The 21,337-nt window shown below is 38.2% G+C and overlaps 5 protein-coding genes and 1 non-coding gene across 6 annotated transcripts in view; 3 read left to right on the top strand and 3 right to left on the bottom strand.

Moving 5' to 3' along the window:
• Positions 1-557: 557 nt before the first annotated feature.
• LOC117638650 lies at positions 558-2,037 on the top strand. Its single transcript, XM_034373747.1, has 5 exons — positions 558-663; positions 1,193-1,266; positions 1,391-1,520; positions 1,624-1,665; positions 1,966-2,037. The coding sequence occupies exons 1-5, from the start codon at positions 583-585 to the stop codon at positions 2,035-2,037; spliced, it is 399 nt and encodes a 132-aa protein (XP_034229638.1). The 5' UTR covers positions 558-582.
• Positions 2,038-4,274: 2,237 nt separating this feature from the next.
• LOC117638077 (heterogeneous nuclear ribonucleoprotein 1-like) lies at positions 4,275-7,429 on the bottom strand. Its single transcript, XM_034373167.1, has 2 exons — positions 7,016-7,429; positions 4,275-5,757 (listed from the first exon to the last, which is right to left on the bottom strand). The coding sequence occupies exons 1-2, from the start codon at positions 7,235-7,237 to the stop codon at positions 4,675-4,677; spliced, it is 1,305 nt and encodes a 434-aa protein (XP_034229058.1). The 5' UTR covers positions 7,238-7,429; the 3' UTR covers positions 4,275-4,674.
• A 71-nt stretch (positions 7,430-7,500) lies between these two features.
• TRNAM-CAU lies at positions 7,501-7,585 on the top strand. Its single transcript is given in 2 exon segments — positions 7,501-7,538; positions 7,550-7,585. It is a non-coding gene; the product is annotated as a tRNA-Met (tRNA).
• Positions 7,586-8,725: 1,140 nt separating this feature from the next.
• LOC117612289 lies at positions 8,726-11,091 on the top strand. Its single transcript, XM_034341073.1, has 4 exons — positions 8,726-9,142; positions 9,490-9,581; positions 9,746-10,775; positions 10,854-11,091. The coding sequence occupies exons 1-4, from the start codon at positions 9,059-9,061 to the stop codon at positions 10,935-10,937; spliced, it is 1,290 nt and encodes a 429-aa protein (XP_034196964.1). The 5' UTR covers positions 8,726-9,058; the 3' UTR covers positions 10,938-11,091.
• A 302-nt stretch (positions 11,092-11,393) lies between these two features.
• LOC117638649 (probable leucine-rich repeat receptor-like protein kinase At1g35710) lies at positions 11,394-15,304 on the bottom strand. The gene is made up of 2 exons (XM_034373744.1): positions 12,025-15,304; positions 11,394-11,838 (listed from the first exon to the last, which is right to left on the bottom strand). Exons 1-2 carry the CDS (start codon positions 15,302-15,304, stop codon positions 11,480-11,482), a joined length of 3,639 nt encoding a protein of 1,212 aa, XP_034229635.1. The 3' UTR covers positions 11,394-11,479.
• A 1,653-nt stretch (positions 15,305-16,957) lies between these two features.
• The window catches only part of LOC117638648 (CDT1-like protein a, chloroplastic), a 6,266-nt gene continuing 1,886 nt past the window's right edge, over positions 16,958-21,337 (bottom strand). The window contains exons 5-12 of the mRNA XM_034373743.1: positions 21,226-21,247; positions 19,822-20,374; positions 19,578-19,697; positions 19,230-19,467; positions 18,284-18,871; positions 17,521-17,722; positions 17,345-17,441; positions 16,958-17,221 (exon numbers count right to left, since the gene is read on the bottom strand). Of these exons, the coding sequence (XP_034229634.1) occupies positions 17,164-17,221; positions 17,345-17,441; positions 17,521-17,722; positions 18,284-18,871; positions 19,230-19,467; positions 19,578-19,697; positions 19,822-20,374; positions 21,226-21,247 (1,878 nt within the window). The 3' untranslated portion in view covers positions 16,958-17,163. The remainder of the gene's footprint in view (positions 17,222-17,344; positions 17,442-17,520; positions 17,723-18,283; positions 18,872-19,229; positions 19,468-19,577; positions 19,698-19,821; positions 20,375-21,225; positions 21,248-21,337) is intronic.

Here is a 21,337-nt window from a genome sequence, read left to right as displayed (position 1 = left end):
GCCTTGGGAGGAAAAGAGGATTACGCTAATTTTTTGTTATCACTTTCTTAGAAATATTTCTGGTTTGTCTTTTTTTTTTTTTTTTTGGAAGTTGATGCAATTCTCTTTGATAATAAACATGAGTATTTTGTATGGTTTTATCTATTAACTATGAATTAGAATATTATTGTTTCATCTCGATGAGTCTATTTTGTATGGTTTTATCTATTAACTATGAATTAGAATATTATTGTTTCATCTCGATGAGTCTATTTTGTATAGAATTTTTTTCAATCTTTTACATATTAACTTTCGAAATGAAAATTCATGGATCCGCCACTAGTCACGTTATTTTAAAAACAGATCATGAAAGTTCTTAAGCCAAAGCTTATACATTACGTTTGTTGCCCAAACTGACATATGTATAGTAGTTGAAATTAAATAAGAAATATCTTCAATAAAATGCTATACGTCGGTTTGCGAAAATATAAAAAAAGAAAGAAAAATTGCAGAGGTCGGTCTTTTTCGAACCCTAAAAAAGATTGTCTTCTCTGGTCTCCACCCATCCGTCGCTCGCTCGCTCGCTGGCTCCAAGAAACAAGGATGAAAAACTCGTTGGAAAGCTCTGAACCGGAGGAGAACAGCACCAACGCTCTTTCTGGCCCAAGTGAAAATACTGTATCTGTATACGCATGCGTTTCTCTCTCTCTCTTTTCAATATTTAAGGTTATTATTTTAGTGGGAGTCTCGAACTCTGATGGATTATCCTCCCTGCCCCCCCATCCCATTGGAACTAGTCTGCGATGTAGTTTCGTTGTCTGTCTTGGTTGGGACTTGTCTTCCGTGGTCGTTTTTGTTTGCTTCCTTGGTTGGTTAAGGGTTGTTTTGTTTCTCATGGCCAAACCCTAAACCCTTTTAATGAAATCACTACTGACAAACAAAAAGAAAAAGGTTTTATTTTAGTGGAGGCTTCCCATGAAATATATATGATTAAAGTTATTACTTTTCATTAGTTCAATTTTTTTATTTTTTTTTTAAATTCGCATATTTTTATGAATTTGGGAATCAATTCGGTTGTCTCTTCTCTTGTGGGCTGCTATCATACATGGTTTGGCTTTGGTTTTATTCAAGACTGATATAACAAACTAAAAAACTTTATTTGTCTCTTATGTACCTATTATGTATAATTAATTCTATCCAATTTGCCATTCAGCTAAATCCCGAGATAGAGAACAAAATGGAAGAAGCTCCTGAACAGCAACATGAGGGAAAGCAGGATTCGAGCCTGTAAAAATCCTCACCCATTTAATTTGTCCTCTATTATTCTTGTAATTTTTAACATGTCCTCGAGTATGATGTGACTATTCCCCCCTCTTTCCCAATTTTAAATGGTTCAACAGCCAATCTGCAGGCCTCTCGATTTTATTCTTGATGATATTGCAAAGTTAAGGAAGTTAGTGCCCCCAACGCGTGATGATCCTAATAGGTTTCCAAAGTTCATCTTCAAAATGATGATGAGCCATCTTGAAAACAAAGATAGTGTATGTTCCTCTTTATTGCTCTGGACACATCTGGGTTCACATGCAATAGCTTGTTTATAAATCTTATAATCACTTTGGAACTTTGTATCTATGATTGTTGTAGGATGCTGGTGGTGAAGATGTCAGGACATCGATCTGTGAGGAGGTAATGAAATGGATTCTCGTAAGTCCAAGTTTACCTGGTGTTCTTTCGAAGATTTTGCTCTTCGAATTTCGATTGTTTCGAGTATTAGACATATGCTGTTTTAGGCACATAAAATGTTGTTAGCGAGTGAACCATCATTAGGTTCAACTTATCAAATCTAAAAGGAAAGAAAGTGATGCGTGTTTGATGCAAAGTGGGAATAAAATAGTTCCCTGAGTCTGAAAATTTGATCTTTGTAGTCCGGTCAGGTGGATATGCTGATTTGAAATGCATGTTATAGTTTGTACTGGAATTTTTCAGGAGCAGTCGGAGGTGGATGTTATGGATCTGGATGAGGATCCTCAATTATGGCCAGAAGAGGTGAGGAAATAAAATATATGTATTTATTAGCTTGTTTTTGTAAATGTAGCAATCACATTTTTTTTTTTTTTTTTTGGGTGATGCTCCTTATTCTAATTGGATGATATGTTTATGGAGTCAAAAAGAAAATTGATATATGCCAATTTGAAAAAATCGAAAATCAAAATAATGCTATGTACTGAAATTTTGCAGCTGTAGAGAGGAACAGGAGATGATGCGGAAGGGGTTAGAGAGGGTGAGGAAGTAAAATTTGGTTAAATGTATATAGGTGGATTCTTGTTTGATATATATATATATATATATATATATATATATATATATATATATATGTGTGTGTGGATTGTTCCAAGAATCGACGAATACGGTCATCTATGTGAACTCAAGTTGATATTTCTGTCAATGTATTTGTTTTGATAAGATATGTCTGTCAATGTTGGGATGCATGTAAGAACTTGTTTGGAAATTAATGTTGTAATTCACTTTTGATCTCTGATTGTTTTACTACAGTTGGCTTCGCAGATGGGGAAGCGAGTGGACGAAATTTGGCGGTGAAGACAAGTAAAAGAGACGTCAAGTGGCTGGGCTTCAATATTTCTAGTATTTTTCATGTTCTGAATAAATTAATTAATGCTGACTCACAAATGGAATTGGTTTCCCATTCCATCTGTTCTAGATATGTTTTTTTTGTTGTTGCATTTTAATTAAAGTCTTGGAAACGAATAGAGCACCAAGGACTAGTCTGTGTGTCTGTTCCGTTCATTCACAAGTAATGCAAAAGGAAGTCCTTTTTTACTAACTTGTTATTCTGTTGCAAAAGAACACGTTTGGAAGTGATTTTAAATAGGCTAGAATCATTTCGTGGCCAGATGCTTCTACATAGAATCACATAAAACCACATAAAGTGATTATATAAAGAAGTCATTCTCCAAAGAAGCGCTTTTTGGCTCCCACACAATGATGGGAAAGAGACCACTAATGATGGCTAAGTATATCAGGCCAAGGAAACAATTTAATGCATAAACCGGCGCAACCATGGGTGACTATCAACTTTTGATGGATGTAGACCTCACAGTCAACCAAGCACGCAACGGTGTTCCTATTAAAACTCTTGTTCCCTTCTATTTTTTGCCTAAAAATTGTGGAGTTTTGCAAGCCGCCAATTGGTGTGAGTTTCATAATAAAATTCACACTGATCTACGCTTAAGCCAAGCCAGCACTATGTTTGTTGCCCAAACTGGCATATGTAGTTGAAATTACGTATGAATTATTCTTCAACTACCATTAATATTCCCAATCATGCAACAAAAGAAGAAAGTATTGTCTTCATGGATCTCTAATCAAAATTGGGGCCTCTTGAAAAGTTACCCAACCCTATATACTATATAAATCAAGAATGACTCCGATTCCAAATTACTCTTAACTGTCAAAACTATTCTGAAGATTTCTACTTTCATGTTTGTTTCTCTTGTTATCCTTTTCCCCTCTTCAATCCTTAAAGAACACTACCGACATCTATAATCAAGGAAAACACATAAACAGGTACTTATATAATCCCATATTAAATGAAACTGAGCACCTAAAACTACCCACATAAACTTTTAGGTAACATACCACCACAAAGACTGGCTTGGACAACTCTGAAACCAAGTCAATGCATCGAGCAACTCCAACCTGAAAATCATGTCCATGCTACAAATCCCATTTATAAAATTATTGCATCCCAGAATTGAAAAGTAGGTTCTCCTGCACAAGAAGTGCAAATCCAGGAGGAAAGTTATTACACATTTCACGAACAGTGTAGAGTAATCCTATCATGCGGTGCACATATTACTCAGTGCTACTTAAGTTTTATTATATCTACCCTTCAATCACTAGAAATGCAGCAGCCCAGTTGCTTAAATGGACCAGACATAATAAACTCAAAGCATGAGTAATCCTATCATGCGGCGCACATATTACCCAGTGCTACTTAAGTTTTACTAGATCTACCCTTCAATCAATAGAAATGCAGCAGCCCAGTTGCTTAGATGGACCAGACATAATAAACTCAAAGCATGAGTAATCCAGGCAGTAACATCCAGCGCACAGAAACTGAATTAAACTAATCCAGTACCAGGAACAATGAACTATCATGATTACCCACCGGATAAATAAGTTCAATGAGTCTGATCAAGGAAAAAAAATGTTCAATGAGCATGAATAATGAAGACAGTAACATCACATTTCTAGCACATCACAACTGATAAAACTAATGCAGCACCAGAAACAATAACTATCATCATTAACCACAGTGATAAGTAAGTTCAATAGAAACTATCTAGGTCAAACAGAAAAGAGAGAGAGAGAGAGAGAGAGAGAGAGAGAGGGTTGAGTGGAAAGGGGAAGACGGGAGCTCCAAAATCATAAAGCACGCACAATATAAGCAACCTAGATATTAATTCTGAAAATTTCAATAAGAATTACTACTACTAGAATGTATTGGTTGTAACTTCTAGCAGAACTGCCAACTACCACCAAGAATTAAGCAATCCAACCAGTCTCTGGATTTAATTTCAACTCTTCTCATGCATAAACTGTCAGACTGGAGAAATGATCACTTGCACAAGGATTCCTGTGAAACAAATTTCAAAATCTGTTGGATCTCCAATGTTAGGCCTGCCTGGACTGAGAACCACCATAGCCACCAGTGGCCTGTGAAGGATCAGATCTCCATGATGCATTAGAGTACCCTGAATTTCCATTGGTGTCGCCATAGCCACTCCCCATGTAGCCACCACGGGTCCCTTGTTGCTCTCCACCGCTAGCACTACCACCAGAGTTGCTAGTTGGGGTACTTCCACCACGCCCACCAGAGCTCCCGTATCCACCAGGATAAGAAGCGTAACTCCCGCCATAATTTCCATACCCATAACCTTGATTTCCGTAACCAGAGGCCCCACTTGGGGATTGACCCCTTGGAGCAGAAGGAGCACCACTTCCACCAGGAGCACTCCAAGGAGCTGCAGCCCCATAACCAGAAGCACCATACCCAGAAGGAGTCTGGTTGCTCCAAGTACTTTTCAATGCAGCAGGTGCCCCACTAACATAGCCAGCACTAGGGGCATTTGGATTTCCATATGATCCTGCAGGACCACCAAAACCAGTATTGGCACTTCCATAACCACCAAGACCATAACTTCCATAACCTCCATAACCAACCCCTGTATTTGCCGCCCCATAACCATACCCTGGCGCACCATAACCAGAATACGGAGGGAAACCACCTGCTGTAGTTTGTGGCTGCATGTACCTATTGCCATCCATGCGGCCATCAAATGCATTTGTACTGGCACCAGAGGCATTGTAACCTTGAAAACCCCCACCACGGCCCCCACCACCAGGATTTGCGTCTTTAGGAAGTGCTCGCTTTACCTCTACAAGTTTACCATTCAACTCATGGTAGTTCTTGTGTAGTACTCTATCTACTGCATCTTCAGTATCAAATGTTATGAAACCAAAACCACGGGGTCGTTGAGTATTCTGGTCATACATTATTACTACATCAGTGACAGTGCCATAATTTTCAAAGAATTGACGAAATCCATCTTCTGTAAGTGTGGAAGGCAATCCTCCAACAAATATTTTCTTGGTCTTAAAATTTCCTCCCCCTCCAGAGCTTCTGGTGGTATTAAAATTTCCACTTCTATTGGATGTCTGCTGTTCTTCTCTTGATAAGGCCTTTTTTGCTTCCACCTGTGTAGTCAAAGTAGAACATTCAAATGATGAAGGGACAAACATATGTACAGACGAAGCAAAGAAATATATTAAACTAGTATACGCCTATCCATAAGGGGCAAGAAACAACCCAATAAAATGAAAGTGGTAGATTTATGTCATTCCTGAAAAGTTGTTCCATACACATATCAGCTCAGAATCTTTCGTAAAGGAGACACAGAAAAGTAGTAATTGAATCTTAAAAACTAGAAGTCAATCATTTTGAGACTAAAAGCTAAAAATTTGTATTTGGACAATTTCACAATTGAAGGCCATGACAGAAATTTATAAAATAAAAGAAAATAATCCAACCTCCCTATGTGTGCATTTGTACGAACTTTTTAACCAGTACCATTAAGCCATGTTTAGAAGAAATAAATTCAGCCATTTAAATCAAGAGTAAGTTGGTGTTGTTATATAACATAATTTTCTGTAAATTACTGACAGTTTTGGGATTGAATAGTCAAGTTTTTTAATGTTGACAACTTATCTTGTGCTTCCACCTATGTGTATAATTTCACATCAATGGGCACCCAGAATATAAATCATATACAAATCTTCACTAATGAATAAGAAGTAGATAATAATACGAAACCCCCATTAAAAATCATTGCTTGCACACACTTTACATCTTAGAAAAGATGTCACATAAACAAAATTATTTCTAACAGACTAAGTAAGCAATGACTATGGAATTCTCACCCTAATCAACTTGGTTTTCATCAGTCAAAGACCACAATGAACCCAATAATCACATAACTGCAAGTACTTCTGTAAAGTTCCCCACGAGGAGCTTAACAACCAACAAAATCAGTAGAAAGTCAAAAGATACAATAAAGATACTCTTTTATAAAATAAAAAAAAACTCAATATAAAGATAGATATTATAAGCCAAATAATTGATTCTTTCGCTAACTCTTATAGGTCTTCAGCAAGCAGATGCAAGCCCAACTCAAAATTAGCATTACCCAGTACACATTACCACATAATAAGAGACTCCAGAAGGCAATAACACTAAAAGACAGCTAAAGCATGTAAAAGCCTATCAAAATTAACATCAAAATAGCCAAACCCATTAACACATTACAGCAAAATAACGAAATCCCAGAACGCAGAACACTCACAAGAAGCTAAAAAAACAATTAAACCCAATAAAATTAGCATAAACAAGAAAAGCATTAAGCAATCCCAATCGATGAGCCAATGCAGCTAAAATAGAAGAGGGACAGAGACTGACCACTCGGCCATCAATGGTGTGCTTATCGTTGAGGACCCCATCGAGCACAGAGGGATCAGAGAAGACAACGAAGCCGAAGCCCCTGGGCCGGCCAGTGGTCTTGTCGCGCATGATGACGGTCTGGGTGACGTCACCGTACTGGTTGAAGTAGTCGGTGAGCTTGTCCTCTGTGGTGTCCCAGGCCAGCCCTCCTATGAACAGCTTACCTTCGTCTGAGTCCATGGCTGGCTCTCTGTGTGTGTTTTGTGTCTTGGTCTTGTTTCTGCTCTCTGAAACGAGAGAGAGAGAGAGAGAGAGGAGACACAGGGGGGTTAGAAAGGGAGGAGGAGGAAGTGTCGAGGAGGGAAGGGCTACTGCCTAGGGTTTGTTTGAAAACGACACCGAATTGGGCACGTGGGAACTGGAAGATAGCCGCGAGGTTTGCCGAACCAATGGCGAGAATGTTATACATTAAATAAAATTACTGTAGAGGTTAAAACAACAACGGGGTGGTGGCGCAGTTGGCTAGCGCGTAGGTCTCATAGCTTCTGAGTTATCCTGAGGTCGAGAGTTCGAGCCTCTCTCACCCCACTGTAGTTTTTCCTTTTTATTATTTTGATAAATTATTTCTTTTGAATAAAGTCCTTCATTTTTAAAGAAAGACCCTTATTTATTTTTTTGATTGTCTATTAGTAGTGATGGGGCACTTACCTCCAATTGTGGATTGAGATAACATGAACAAAGAATTTATCATTCCTCGCCTGAAATTGTTTCTAGACACATGAATTTTTTTAATAGTATCATAGTTTAATTTATGATTTTCTAGAAGATGGGACAATTTAGTGGACCAATTACTTCAAAATTGTATAACTAGGGTAAGTAAAGTAAATTGGTGTGTAATTGGTCAAGCTTTCAATTCCTCTGTCATGCCCATGAAGAAAAACTCTTCGACCCAACACTTCTTAGTCACATATTGTGATGATCATAGTTCAAATTTTGCCTCTTTTTTCTTTCTCGAAGAAAAGAAATGCTACATTAATTCATATAATTGCAATTGTAACAAAGTTGCTTGGTGGTTTAATCTATCCTAAACTATTTTAATTAAATTTAACTAATGCCCTTATTATTGTTTGATTAATTCATAAATTTGTGCTTTACAATCTCATTTAGAGGAGTGAGATGCATGATAATTGGCGAGGACTCAATTCTAATACAATTCAAGCAAAACGAGCAACACAAAGTCTATCAAAAATTTCCTTTTTCTATCACCGTATTAGTAAATCATAATAAATTATACAATTTTATTTTATTTTTTTAATGACAGGAGGGTGATATAACTGGATAGTAAATATAGAGGCCCTATGATCCCATCCCACTCATTGTAGGGATGCAAGCAATATGGGGATGCTCTAGGATATTAAAACTTAGCAAAACTGAATGAACTCAGAATCAAGTATTCTTATTTCCAATATCCCTCCAACCTTGCAAGAGTCGGTTTCTCATTTCACGAGTATTCTAAACCATTGGCCCATCGCCCATGGGACCAGCGGAGCGGGTACGAAGGGTCCAGATAAAACATGAGGTAGATGTAGGGCCCATAGGCTACCAATGTTTTCAGTGATCAGTGATGAACGGTGCAGATTAAATAAAGACAGAGTCTGCAACACAGCTTGGCGTTAGAAAAATCCCCAATTTACAGGCTGTGATCAACACACTCATGAATCCCTAACGGTCACTTCCCTTTTCTCGAAATTTAAAGAACCCTAGGGGCGCCCTCTCTCTGTCTCTGTCTCTGTCTCTCTCTACTGGTAGGGTCCCCAAGCCCCAAATCCTTCAAAATTTATGACCGTTTTGTCCTTTCCTCCCCTGCCTTTACCTTTCCAAAACTTTCTAATTCTTTACCTACCAACCCAACGGCCACTGCTCTCTCTCTCTCTCTCTCTCTCTCTCTCTCTCCCTCTTCCAGTGGGAAAGATGGATTTGAAACTATGAAAACCCAGAACCCAATTCCTTCTTTTACAGAAAGACGCAATCTTTGAGAGACCCAGAGGAAAGAGATCAATAATGGGTTGCTTTCTTGCATGTTTTGGTTCTTCCAAAGACAAAAAACGCAGGATACAGAGGTACAGGGTTCAGCACCGTGACCATGTAAGTCAGAGTTTCTAAGCTTGCTTTATGGTCATGTTTCCGCCTGTTTGGTTCCTGAGGAAACTGTAGAAAGACTAGAAACAAGCAAAGTTTTAAACTTTGATTCTTTATTGTTTCCTTTTTTGGGGTTCTAAGTCTGTAAACAGACCAGTCAGTTCTGAGTAGGCCATATTTTGTTGAATTAGGCTCAATTAGTAAGCTTTTCTCTATCTTTTAATTGTTCTATTCAGAAAACTCTTAAAGTTCAAGACTTTGTTTTTTGACTTTCTGTGGATTTATCACCAGCCAAACAGAGCTTTGTATTTAATCTCAACTAATTTCTCTTTCTCTAAATTTGTTTTTGGCAGAGATATACAAGTTTCGAGCCTGTTCAATCTGCTGTCTCTTTTGTATCGGAGGTTCAGGAAACTCCTATTAGCCCCGTATTAGAAGAAGTCCGGTGAGCGATTGAATTTCATGGTTTTTTCAGTTCAATTGCTTCTTAATAAATTTTTTTTTTTCCCACTTAGTGGTTTTTTCCAGTTTAATTGCATCTGTTTGCTTTTAGATTACACTTATTTTTTTGGTGTTTTTTATATTAAAGTTATGAGTTATGGTCTGCAGGGATAAGCCAGTGGAGCAACTGAGCTTAAATGCTAGAAAGAAAGTAACTTTTGATTCTAATGTCAAAACCTACGAGCATGTCCCAAGCAACGAGACCTCGGATCCTTTATTGGATACTGAAGAGAGTAGGAAGAAGGAAGAGGGGAAGATTTTGGAAAAACCATGCCAATCCAAGTCTTCCTCTGACGATAGTTCGATCACTTCGAGCTCAGGGTCATACCCTCCTAATCATAGGTACCAGAATTGCAGGGATAGTGATGATGAAGATGAACCATTAGACTCTGAAGACAGTGATCTTGATGATGAAGATGAGGATGATTACTATGACGATGATGGGGAACTAGAGTACGAAGATGAAATTGTAGAATCGAATAAAGGGGTTTCTATACCTCAGATAAGTACTGAGGATTTTGATAGTCCAATGCCAATAAAACCAACTGGTTTGAACCACAATGCACGTGATAGGAGTGGTTATGTTCATTCCGTGCTAAACCCTGTTGAAAATCTTACACAGTGGAAAGCTGTCAAAGCCAAAGGGGCATCACTAATGAAGCCTCAGAAAGAGAATTTCACACTGGATCAAGAGCCCCGGATTTCATTCAGTTCGGAACCAAGTTTGAGCTTCAAATCCAAAGCTGATCAACACAAGAAGCATTTGAAGAATCCTCACCAAGAAGTGGCAGTTGATGCTAGCCTCTCAAACTGGTTGGTTTCATCAGAACATACACCTGTTAACAAGACTAGCACAATTGCTTTGGACACTGGCACACCCGAGAAAAGCATGTCCCACGGATCAAACTCAGCGAGAAGCCAAGAAGATAGACCAATTTTAGGTGCATTAACTGTTGAAGAGCTCAGACAGTTTTCAGCTTCCTCTTCACCAAGGAAGTCGCCAACTAGAAGTCCCGACGAGATGCCCATAATAGGGACTGTTGGAACCTACTGGAATCACTCAGCTCCTCCTGCCAAGGGTTCTTCTGGTGCTTCTTCTTACAAAGGAATACCAAATACCACCAGCAAATACAGAGAGGTACATTGGAAGTAAGATTTGTGAGACTCTTTTCCATTAGGTCTTAGTGGGTTCTGATAAAAATTCATGGGTTTGCAGGATAAAAGAGTGAATTGGCATTCTACCCCATTTGAGACAAGGTTGGAAAGGGCTTTGAATAGAGGGGGTGCTGCTGAAGCTTAGTGTTTGTATGATATTGTTTTTCTTTTTTTGGAGGAAACAAGTGTTCATGATGTCCATTTTTTTAATTCTTTTGTGAATTATGTATTTATTTCTGTGTGACGCTTGGCTGTTGTAAAATTTAGTGGTTGAATGAAATAGACTTCTTGCTTATCCATATTTCTTTCTCCAATGCTGAAAAATGGAGATTCCATATTTGGGCGGTTGCCAAGTTCACTAGTAGGTTCTCTTCTCTGGTAGTTTTTAGTACGCATACCCAGAAATATTCTCTATCATCCACATTTTAAAAGATTTTAGGGACTAATTGTTCCCTTTTAAAATAACTTCGAACTACTTGCCTTAAATAATAAAATACTTACAAAAAATAATCGAAGGAATATCCGTAGTCTTAGTTGTTTTTGGGCTTTTGGGAAGAAAAAAAGAAGAAAAAACAGCATTTTGGGGTTTGAAGAAAAGAGATTCATCTCAAACTCTTGAATCAAGTGACTTTTCTAGTAGTATGTCCATGAAGTAGGTAACAAGCTTATAATAAAAGTTATATTTTACTACAACATATCCATCAAGTTCCTTAATGTGAGCGTATGGAAAGATGCAGGTGGAGACATATGTGTGGATGCTGCTGAGAGTTGAGCAGCCACTTGATGCATGGTGGGTCGAGAAATGGGATTTTCATGAATGCAAGCCAATGAGAGGCTGGTAGCTAAGACCAGACTTTGTTCAAATGGACCAGCAGGTGGTGCAGGCCTCTTGTCAAGGACATCAGTTAAGAGCATGTCTATGTCTTCTCCAGATTGCAGACTTAGGAGGAGTTCCTGAGGGTGCTTTCCCATGAGTAGCTCTAAAGAAACTACGCCGAAACTGTACACGTCACACTTCTCTGTCACCTTCATTGTAGAAGCAAGCTCTGCAACAAAAACAAAGGAACAAGTACAAGAATTTAATGAGATTATATATCCTTTTGGACTTGGGACTTTTTTTTCTTCATTTAAATAGGAAGTTTGAGTTCGTGGTTTCAACTATTTAATGGTTGAATTTTGTTGCCTTTTAAGGACAGAAGTGTTGCTCAGTTGTGGGTGAATTTGAGAAATACCTGGTGCCATGTAACCGTATGAGCCAACAGGAACTGTCCAGTTAGACTCATTCTCTCCCAGCAACCTTGCTGTTCCAAAATCCGATATCTTGGGCTCCAAGTCTATGTCTAATAGTATGTTATTTCCTGTTATGTCTCGGTGCACTATTCTTGGGGAACAGTCGTGGTGCAGGTAAGAAAGTGCATGTGCCACTCCTCTGATAATCTTTAACCGGATTTCCCAGTTCGAAATCTGTCCCTCCTTCTCCTCCTGAATTACCTTGTTCAAGCTACCCCTTTCTACATACTCGTACACGAAATACATGGAGCCATTGTAGGAGCTGAATCCATACAGTTTGATAATATTTCGGTGTCGGATTTCAGTGAGTGCATGCATTTCAGCCATGAAGTTCTTCATCTGGTTTTCCTTGGGATTTTCACTTTCATCAAATGGTTGAAAACGCTTCACAGCAAAGATGTCACCTGTAGGTAGCGTTGCTTTGTACACGCTTCCTTGTCCACCCCTTCCTATGCAATAATTGTCATTGAAATTCTCCGTAACAGCAACTATGTCTTTAAAATCAACTCTCTTCATGTAATTCCATACAGAAAATGTGGATCTTCCTTCTATATTATTGTCCTTTTTATGTTGATTAGCCCTTGATCGACGACATAACATAATGTAAACCCCAACCAAAGTTAATAGAAGGGCTAAAGCAGCCACTGACGTAGCTATGGCAATAATCAATTTCCTTCTGTTGTTTTTGTCTTGGTTTTTTGTTGAAGACTCTGCATTGCAGGGGCTCAGTCCTTGTCTCTTCTCTCCACACAGACCAGGGTTGCCTGCCAATGACTTTGCTGGAGCTTTTCGAAATGCCTGATTCTCGGGGAGAGGACCTTCAAGATTATTATATGACACGTCAACATCTTGAAGACTTTGTAGATACTGAAGACCATTAGGTATTGAACCAGAGAGATGATTGTGAGAAAGATTCAATATTTCTAATTTTATTAAATTCCCAATTTGTGGGGTTATCTTTCCTGTGATTGAATTTTGACTGAGGTCTAGGAGATACTGCAACGCCAAAAGATTTCCTAGCTGAAATGGCATTGTGCCATTTAGTCTATTTCTACTCAGCTGCAAGTATAAAAGTTCCTGGCAGTTCCCAAGCTCTTCTGGTATTGGTCCACTTAAATTGTTTGCTGAAAAATCCAAGTACTGCAGCTTTACCAATGCTCCAATTTTTGCTGGTATCCCATCTGAAAGCTGATTGTTGCTCACATTAAGTTTGAGTAGAAGCGAAGAGGGACCGAATAGCTCCACGGGGATTCTCCCAGTAAGTTGATTATCAGAAAGGTCGAGATTTTGCATATTTGGTAGTTTTCCCAGCCCTGGTGGGATGTTACCTGATATCATGTTGGAAGGTATCCGGAAGTCTGAGAGATTTGTACATTTTTCCCAGTTGGATGACAAAACACCATAGAGTTGGTTATATCCCAAGTCAATAAATTCCAGATTCGGGTATACGCCAAATGCATCTGTGACATTTCCATTGAGAAGGTTCTGCTCCAGCCGGACTCGGTTCAATCCTGTACAGTTCCTAAGACTTCCTGGAATAGGTCCCACTAGTTTGTTATAGTTGGCTGCTATGTAAACAAGGTTCCCTCCATTACAAATTCCAGGTGGAAGCTTTCCCGAGAAATTGTTTGCGGAGAAACTCACATTTCTCAAAAGAGTGGGACCAAAATCTTGAGGAATGCTTCCTGACAAGTTGTTAGATGTAACATAGAATATGGTAATTTTTTGCAAGCTGGTTATTGATGAAGGCAAAGATCCCTGCAACTTGTTGAAGCTGAAGTCCAGTTCTTCTAAGTTTTCCATCCTTCCTATTTCAGGAGGAAGGTTTCCACTGAGCTGGTTTCCATAAAGGCCTAATTTGACAAGCTTAGATAAATTTCCAATGGTTGAAGGGATGGTACCGGTGAAAGAATTGGTGGACATTTGAAGCTCTAACAAATTTGACAAATTTCCTATTTCTGGAGGCAAGAGACCTGAAAACTGGTTTTCATAAAGATAGAGATAATTGAGCTTTTGGAGTGAACCAATTTCATGAGGAATGACTCCAGACAGTTTGTTATTTGGGAGTTGCAACGAAACGAGTTCTGTCCAATTCAATAAAAGGGATGAATGGAGTTCACCAGATAACTGATTATCTGAAATTGCCAGCTGTTTGATCATTGTTAAGAAGGCCATGGAAAGAGGCAAAGAACCAGTAAGGTTGTTTTTAGATAGATCAAGAAAAGTAAGGTTCACACAGGAACTAAGTTCTTTCGGGATGCTGGAATTCAGGCCTGCACTATGAAGATTCAAATTCTGAAGCATCTGCAGATTTCCTATTGAGGATGGTATTGGTCCCTGGAACAAATTTTCTTGCAGTTCAAGCACTTCGAGGTTCAACAAGAACCCAATTTCATCTGGTATAGTACCATTCAGCATGTTTATTCCCAACCTCAGGTGTCGAAGTTTAGAAAAATTCTTAATACCTGCAGGAATTTGTCCCTCAAATGAATTCTGGGTCAGGTTTAGGTACTCAAGGTTCTTAAGACCTGTCAGTAGTTGCACTGGAACCTGACCTGTGATCAGATTGAGGGACAAATCTAGAGATATTAGCTTTGGACATTCTGAGACAAATGAGGGAACCTCCACCAAATTGTTATAGTAGAGCCAAAGGTCTGTTAAAGATGCCATCCCCTTAAACCGAACATTATCAGGATTCTCTAAATAGTTTGCTCCTAAACTGAGATTCCAAACTTTTTGTAGGTTACTAAGTTGATATGGGATTTGACCTGTGAATGAATTGTTGTAGAGAAGAAGAATTTGGAGTTCTAAGAGGTTCCCTATCTCCGGGGGAATCGGGTTTGTGAAGTTGTTACTTCCCAGATCAAGTAAAGTGAGCTTTGTTGCATTCCCAATCCCAACTGGGATTTCTCCCACAAGATTGTTGTAATTGAGATTGAGGGAAGAGAGATTAGGAAAGGCAGAGAAGTCGAACCTGTTGAGTGTTCCATCAAGGCCTGAATCCACCAAATTTATTTCAACAATGCTGCCAGCTTCATTGCACTGAATTCCAGTCCAGTTGCAAGGACTGCTTCTGCTGCTAGTGAGAGTCCATGATGTTAAAGAAGAAGACCTTAAACTGATTTTCCAGTTTAGCAGAGCTTCTGCTTCAGTTTGTGCATGGATTGCTTCAAGAAGACAGAACAGAAGAACAAAACAAATAAGTCTCTCTGATTTCTTCATGCTCTTGGAACAGAACTAATTGAATTGAGAGCTTTCTTTTAGTTCTCTGAAAAAGTTTTGAAGAGAAACAATGGCATGCAGAAAATGCATTAAAGAATCTATTGAATTGGTTATAATCTCTCCTTTGACCATGTACTATTTTGCTTAGTGTGTGAACATCTTTTCAAGCTTCCCCACCAAAGGTTGGGTGGGGTGTTTGAAAAGTCCAACCTTTCCTTGTAGGTCCTGTGGATGGAGGGTTTTTTTATTTTTATTTTTGTAATTTGTATTAAATATGGGTGTAATAGGCTTACAGAGTTCAATTTTCTTATGAAGTATTAATGATTTATTTTTGTTATAATTGAAAGATGGAGATGCTTATTGTTTTTAATGAATATATTTTCTTCCAACTGCTAGTCTATCTTCAATTTCCATACTTGAAGTTGAAAAATATTGTCTTCAATTAATTTCCTTGATTTGATATGTTCACGCTGGAGAAAATTAGAAAAACCCTATTGACTTTATAAAAATATGTATTCTTTTTCTTGTAAAATATTTTACACATACACAGTTAGAGCAGCCTTTTTTTGACTAGATTCCTCAGCATTAAGATTTTTTTTTTAGTGAGAAATTGAAAGCTGGTACAACAGGTTTGATGAAAGAAGATTCATAGCAAATGGAAGGAAATGGATGGATGCCTAATGAGATGGGAAAATTGTACTATGCTTCTCGTACAGGTAAACTTCAAAAATTCTAGCATTCTCTAGCTGCACGTATTGAATCGCGATCGACATTTTATTAATGCTGCAAGAGACGATAAGTAATAAACATCACACAATTTTATGGACTGTACAATTTTATCACTTGGGCCAGCATTGGTGTTGTTCTCTGGTTCAGAGCTTTCCGACAAGTTTTTCATCCTTGTTTCTTGAGCGATGGGGACAGAAGAGAAGACAATCTTTTTTAGGCTTTAAGAAAAAAAACTGTGCCTTTTATAGAGAGTTCAATAATCTCTCTGGCATTAATTATTATTTTTTGTTTGTTTTGATTTAAATATGGGGTATAATAGGCTTGAAGTTAACTTGTAATCGAAGTTACCTTTTATTTTGAGCAAAGAAGAATATTATCTTGAGATATTTAGTGATATACCCATTTCTAGCACTAATATTATAAATAAACCCTACACAATTGAATTCCTATAAAAAAACCCAAAAAAAACCCAAAAAATGATAGCTAGCCTTATTGAATTTAATATTGATTATTAAATTACTTTGATGCCCTATTGAGTGCTTTGGATATTTTTATGAGATTTTGGGGTTAGGCTTGTTTTAAGAAATTGATGGCAGTTTTGTAATTTATAAGAAGTTAAAAGCTTTTTTGTTATGTTATAAATGGGTTTTGGGTGTGTTTCTAAAGTCCATTTTATATAGGGTATTTTTATAATTTGGGCCTCCATATTGGGTATAATAGTGAATCTCCCTATTATCTTTTAGGATCCATATAAAAAGGCTTCAATTATTTGCCTCATTTGATATCTTCCCTTCACGGTGGACAAGAAAAGTAAAAAACCCCGTAGGCTTGAAGTTGACTAGAGATGAAAGTACACATTTTTGTATGTTGCTTAGAGATTTCGGCATTATTTCAGACGACACAGAAAACTAAAAACGACAGGAAGGAAAGAAATAGATATTTATACAATCTTGTTGGTAAATAACATTCTTGGAGAAGGCCTTCGTTCGACCTACATGATTATGCCACCCAGATGTCCTTTACATCAACAATAATAAACCAACACTAAGATGCCCAATGAAATGGGAAAATTGTACATCATCTCTAAATATGCTTCTCGTACAACTTCAAAAATTCTAGCATTCTCTAGCTCACTTTGCTTCCTCAAGCCTTGCACGTATGGACTCGGGATCTGACATTTTATTAATGCTGCAAGAGACCATAAGTAATGACATCAGACAATTTTATCAAGTGTTTATCCTTTTAATAGATGATAAGTACATCTGCAATAGAAGCGCATGATTTGTACTTCTAACTATAGAGAAAACTCACTGGATCATAATCAAATCAGCTTCAGATGATAACTGTTTCTCGGAAATCCAATCGGGAACCAGCTCTAGCAACAATTTTAGCTGCTCTTGAACTTCCTCTGAGAAAAGAAGAAAGAAAGAGTTAGGCTTACCATGAGCTTTCATAGAAATATTATAGGCTTTTATTCAAAGACTTACTTCTGTCAACAATATCAAAATTGGTCCAGATTAGCTTGTGAACAAGCTCCTCTTTTGTGATAACGGAACGGTTCATAGACTGCAATAGGAAATGAATCATATTGAAGAGCTTAGGCAGGCTGGAAATCATCTGGCGCCGCCTCTTCGCTTCTGAGATGGCTGGATTTTGCTCCTCTATTGCCTTCCTCTCCTTTTCTCTAATCTGCAGAAAGATATATTCTTCTCAGAATTACAGTTCATTATGTTCAAGTTCAGGTAGTACATGTAAAGACATGGAATAAGCAGGATTGAAGATTGAGACTGAAGTACATTTCCAACCACATAAGAGTTTCAGCTATAACATGGTTCCCAATAACTTTCAGGACTAAATTGAGGAAAATTAAATGCATCTGTGTTAAACACAAACAGTGAGCACAAGAACACATTGTGGGCTGGATTCAGGAAATATTTGTTTAAATATGCTACACCATTTTGGCAGAAGTAAGAAAGCTTTCTCGCAATGTATGCACATTGTTCCGAACACATGCTGCCATAATTAATGGTAAAAGTACCAAATGATGGTAGCATACGTCCAGTCTACATTTAAATGTAATCTGCTCCTTTTGGACATTTCATTTGAGACTAAAAAAAAAAAGATGAAACTTTTATGCAGGTGGATTAAGGTTTGATGGAATTAGTAAGCTCCAACAGCTTTCACAGAATTCTAGACATAGAAGGCATGCTCAATAAGGGAAAAAAATTGGAGAATTCATGATAGACATACCGATTGCAAAAGATCCTCTGGAAGAATATCGAGGCTGTCAGTATCGATTGATGCACCGCCCATATCAGGAACTTCATCCTCAACAATTTTATTCTTCACAGGAGTGTCAAATTTCAAAGACCTGGAGCGTGGAGGACGCCTAACCAACTTGTTCAGTGAGCTAGTAGAATTATCATCAGGGCTCATATAACATCGCTTTGGTCGGTGCAATGCAGGCGTGTCAGCCATTAACCTAGCTGGAGTTGAAGCAAGCTTTGCTGGAGTCGACTGAATGCTATCACTTTGTGTGGGCAACCTATCATCATTTTCTATGGGGTCTATGTCTTTGGTTGGAGTTACAGGCACTTGCCCATACAATGAAGCACAAGTACTCCTTTCCCCAACAGAGCAAACTGTATTGAGGTTTGATTCTGGAACTTCATCACCCTGAAGGCAGCTTGTTGACACTGCTGGCTGCTCAACTGTGTGTACATCAGTCAATTTGTCACCAGGAGATGATGAAAAGGGAAGCTTGCCTGTATCTGATTGCATATCTTGCTTCCTAATATCGAATGGCTGAGGCAAAGTTTCTTCTGGAATTTCATAATCCTGAAAGCATGTTAAGCATTGTTAGACCACATGCTATTAATAGTTCAAAAAATAAATTGTTAAACTGATAAAAATAAAACATTGAAGTCCCAAGTACAGGACCATAATCTAACTTGATATTCATAAAAATCTTTTTGAAAAAACTAAATAAACGAAACCATGTGCATATAGTTATTTCTGTTACATCAATTAATACAGTATTATATTCTAAATCCTCGTGTCCTTTAAAGTCTCTGCACGCTGAAAGTCATGCCAGAACACCAATAACTTTCCAGATTCCAGATCAATTTAATAACAAAGAATACTTTAGAAATTAAACCATATTAGTAATGTTGTATCAGAAACTGAGTATTGGTACCTCAGGATGGGATTTTGAAATATCTGCAAGCCGTTTGTGGAACGTCTTCCTCAAATGCATACTCCCACCACCTTCAGATTTCGCCTTGTTATCTCTCTCTAGTGCATCAACATTGATGGTGACATGAAGATCAGGCTTCAAACAACTGGTTCTCTCATCCTTAACAAGAACTTTCTTTATATCAATCACCTCAGGTAAAACAAACTTCAGCTGAGCCAAGTGACCACATGTAAACCTCCTAAAAACCGAGATAAAGAAACGATCAATTTCTATAATAGCCTAATTTCATTTCTTCAGCAATCAAACAATCAATTGAAAAGAAAATTTTATTTATTTTTTGAAGTATACCTATCCGTCAAACACTCGATTTGGGGGCAAATATTGGTAAAACTGGGCTTCAAACCCCTCAACCGCAACAACCGAATCGAAGTGTCCAAGCCATTCAAAAACTCACTCAATATTTCATATCTGCAAACAAGAAACAAAAAGAAGAAATAAGCCAACCCAGAAATCGAAGAAATCAGAATCAACCTAGAAATGCGGGAGCAGATCACGTAAATATAACAGACAACTGAGATTCACAAAAGCTTACTTTTCCGGTAGCTTCTCGGAGCGGCCGACGCGTTTCTTCTTTGGGCTTTCGTCGGGCCAAGAATCGATCTGGTCCGTCCATCGCTTCTGGCTCGACTCGCTGAGGCTTTTGGTGGCGGCTCTTCTGATGTCGCCGATGGAGAGCGCGACGTTGCCGTTTCGTGCTCGTCCAGAGAATTTTTCGGATTTCTGAGGGGTTTTGGTGCTCAGTGTCTCATTGCCTAAGATTTGGGGCTTTGGGTTTAGGGATTTCTTTTCTCGGCTTCTGGGTGTCTGGGATTTGAAGGTTCCTAAGGAACTCATTGCAGAGATCAAATAGAACTGCGAGATTTGGAATCGATCGTAAGGTGAGATTTTGCGGGTTAACAGTCTCACAGAGAAGAAGAAGAATAAGATGCAATGGCCATTCGGGGTTTTCCGGTATTTAGCGGGGTCTCTGGCGGGAAAGATGAGCTGGCACTCTCGCGTGACCCGTTGCTTCCCGCCAAATAGATCCGTTGGCGAGCATCTTCTGTGGGCTAGTGGGCTATTGGAACACCCGTTGTTTATTGGGCCTAAGTCCAAATCTCTTATCCCAAATTACCAAATTAACCAAAGATATTTTTTTTTGAAGAAAATTGAGCAAGATATTTAGGTAACTATTAAAAGTCTGGTTAAGAAAATGAGGAAAAAAAATCTACTCATATTTTAAATTAATAAAAATATTAAAAAATATTAAAGTATAATATAACTCACCCATATACATACTAGTAATAAATTGAGCACCAAAAAAAAAAAAAAAAAAAAAGGATTGCTAGTAAATGAGTCACACATATAATCAAAAAAGATTAGATATGAGTAATTAGGATGGTCTTACCAAGGAAGGGAGATGTCATGAATCGGGAACTTAGATGGAGTAATCAAGGTATGAGAATCGGATCAACTACTCCCTCCTAGTTAATCAAGGTATAAGAATTTCTCTTACACACAGAAAACTTTCCAACTAGTTTATTTTTTATTCCTTCTAGTTTTATATCCCCATGAGCTTGTTGATGGTTAGCATGCCAAATGGTTCAGGAAGGGAAGGCAGACTACGAGCTGATAGTTTTTGTGCTACATAAAGCATTGTAGGTCGAGACCCGGGACGCGTACGTATACAACCCAAGGCTAAACTCATCACAACCACCACTGCCTTTGCCAATTCATTACTTGGAGCCTCCAGCCTTTGGTCTAACAAATCCTTCAAAAGCAACTCTGCATTGTCCTCTTCATTGATTTGATGATTTTGATAGCTCGGATTCTAGCAGATCCCCTGGGTGCCTTCCCATCATAACTTCCAGCGCCACCACTCCAAAGCTATACACATCACACTTATCCGTGACTCGCATTGTCAATGCAAGCTCTGCACATCAAGAGAAAAACAAACCAAGTTGTCTCAAAACATATCTCTGCCACCAAAACATGATCCAAAAATGCACAACGTTAAATTGGTATGTTACCTGGTGCCATGTAGCCAAATGAGCCAACAATATGAGTCC

The sequence above is a fragment of the Prunus dulcis genome, chromosome 8 (genome assembly GCF_902201215.1).
Source record: "Prunus dulcis chromosome 8, ALMONDv2, whole genome shotgun sequence".
Lineage (NCBI taxonomy): Eukaryota > Viridiplantae > Streptophyta > Magnoliopsida > Rosales > Rosaceae > Prunus > Prunus dulcis.
This window is presented reverse-complemented; position numbering and strand designations above follow the sequence as displayed.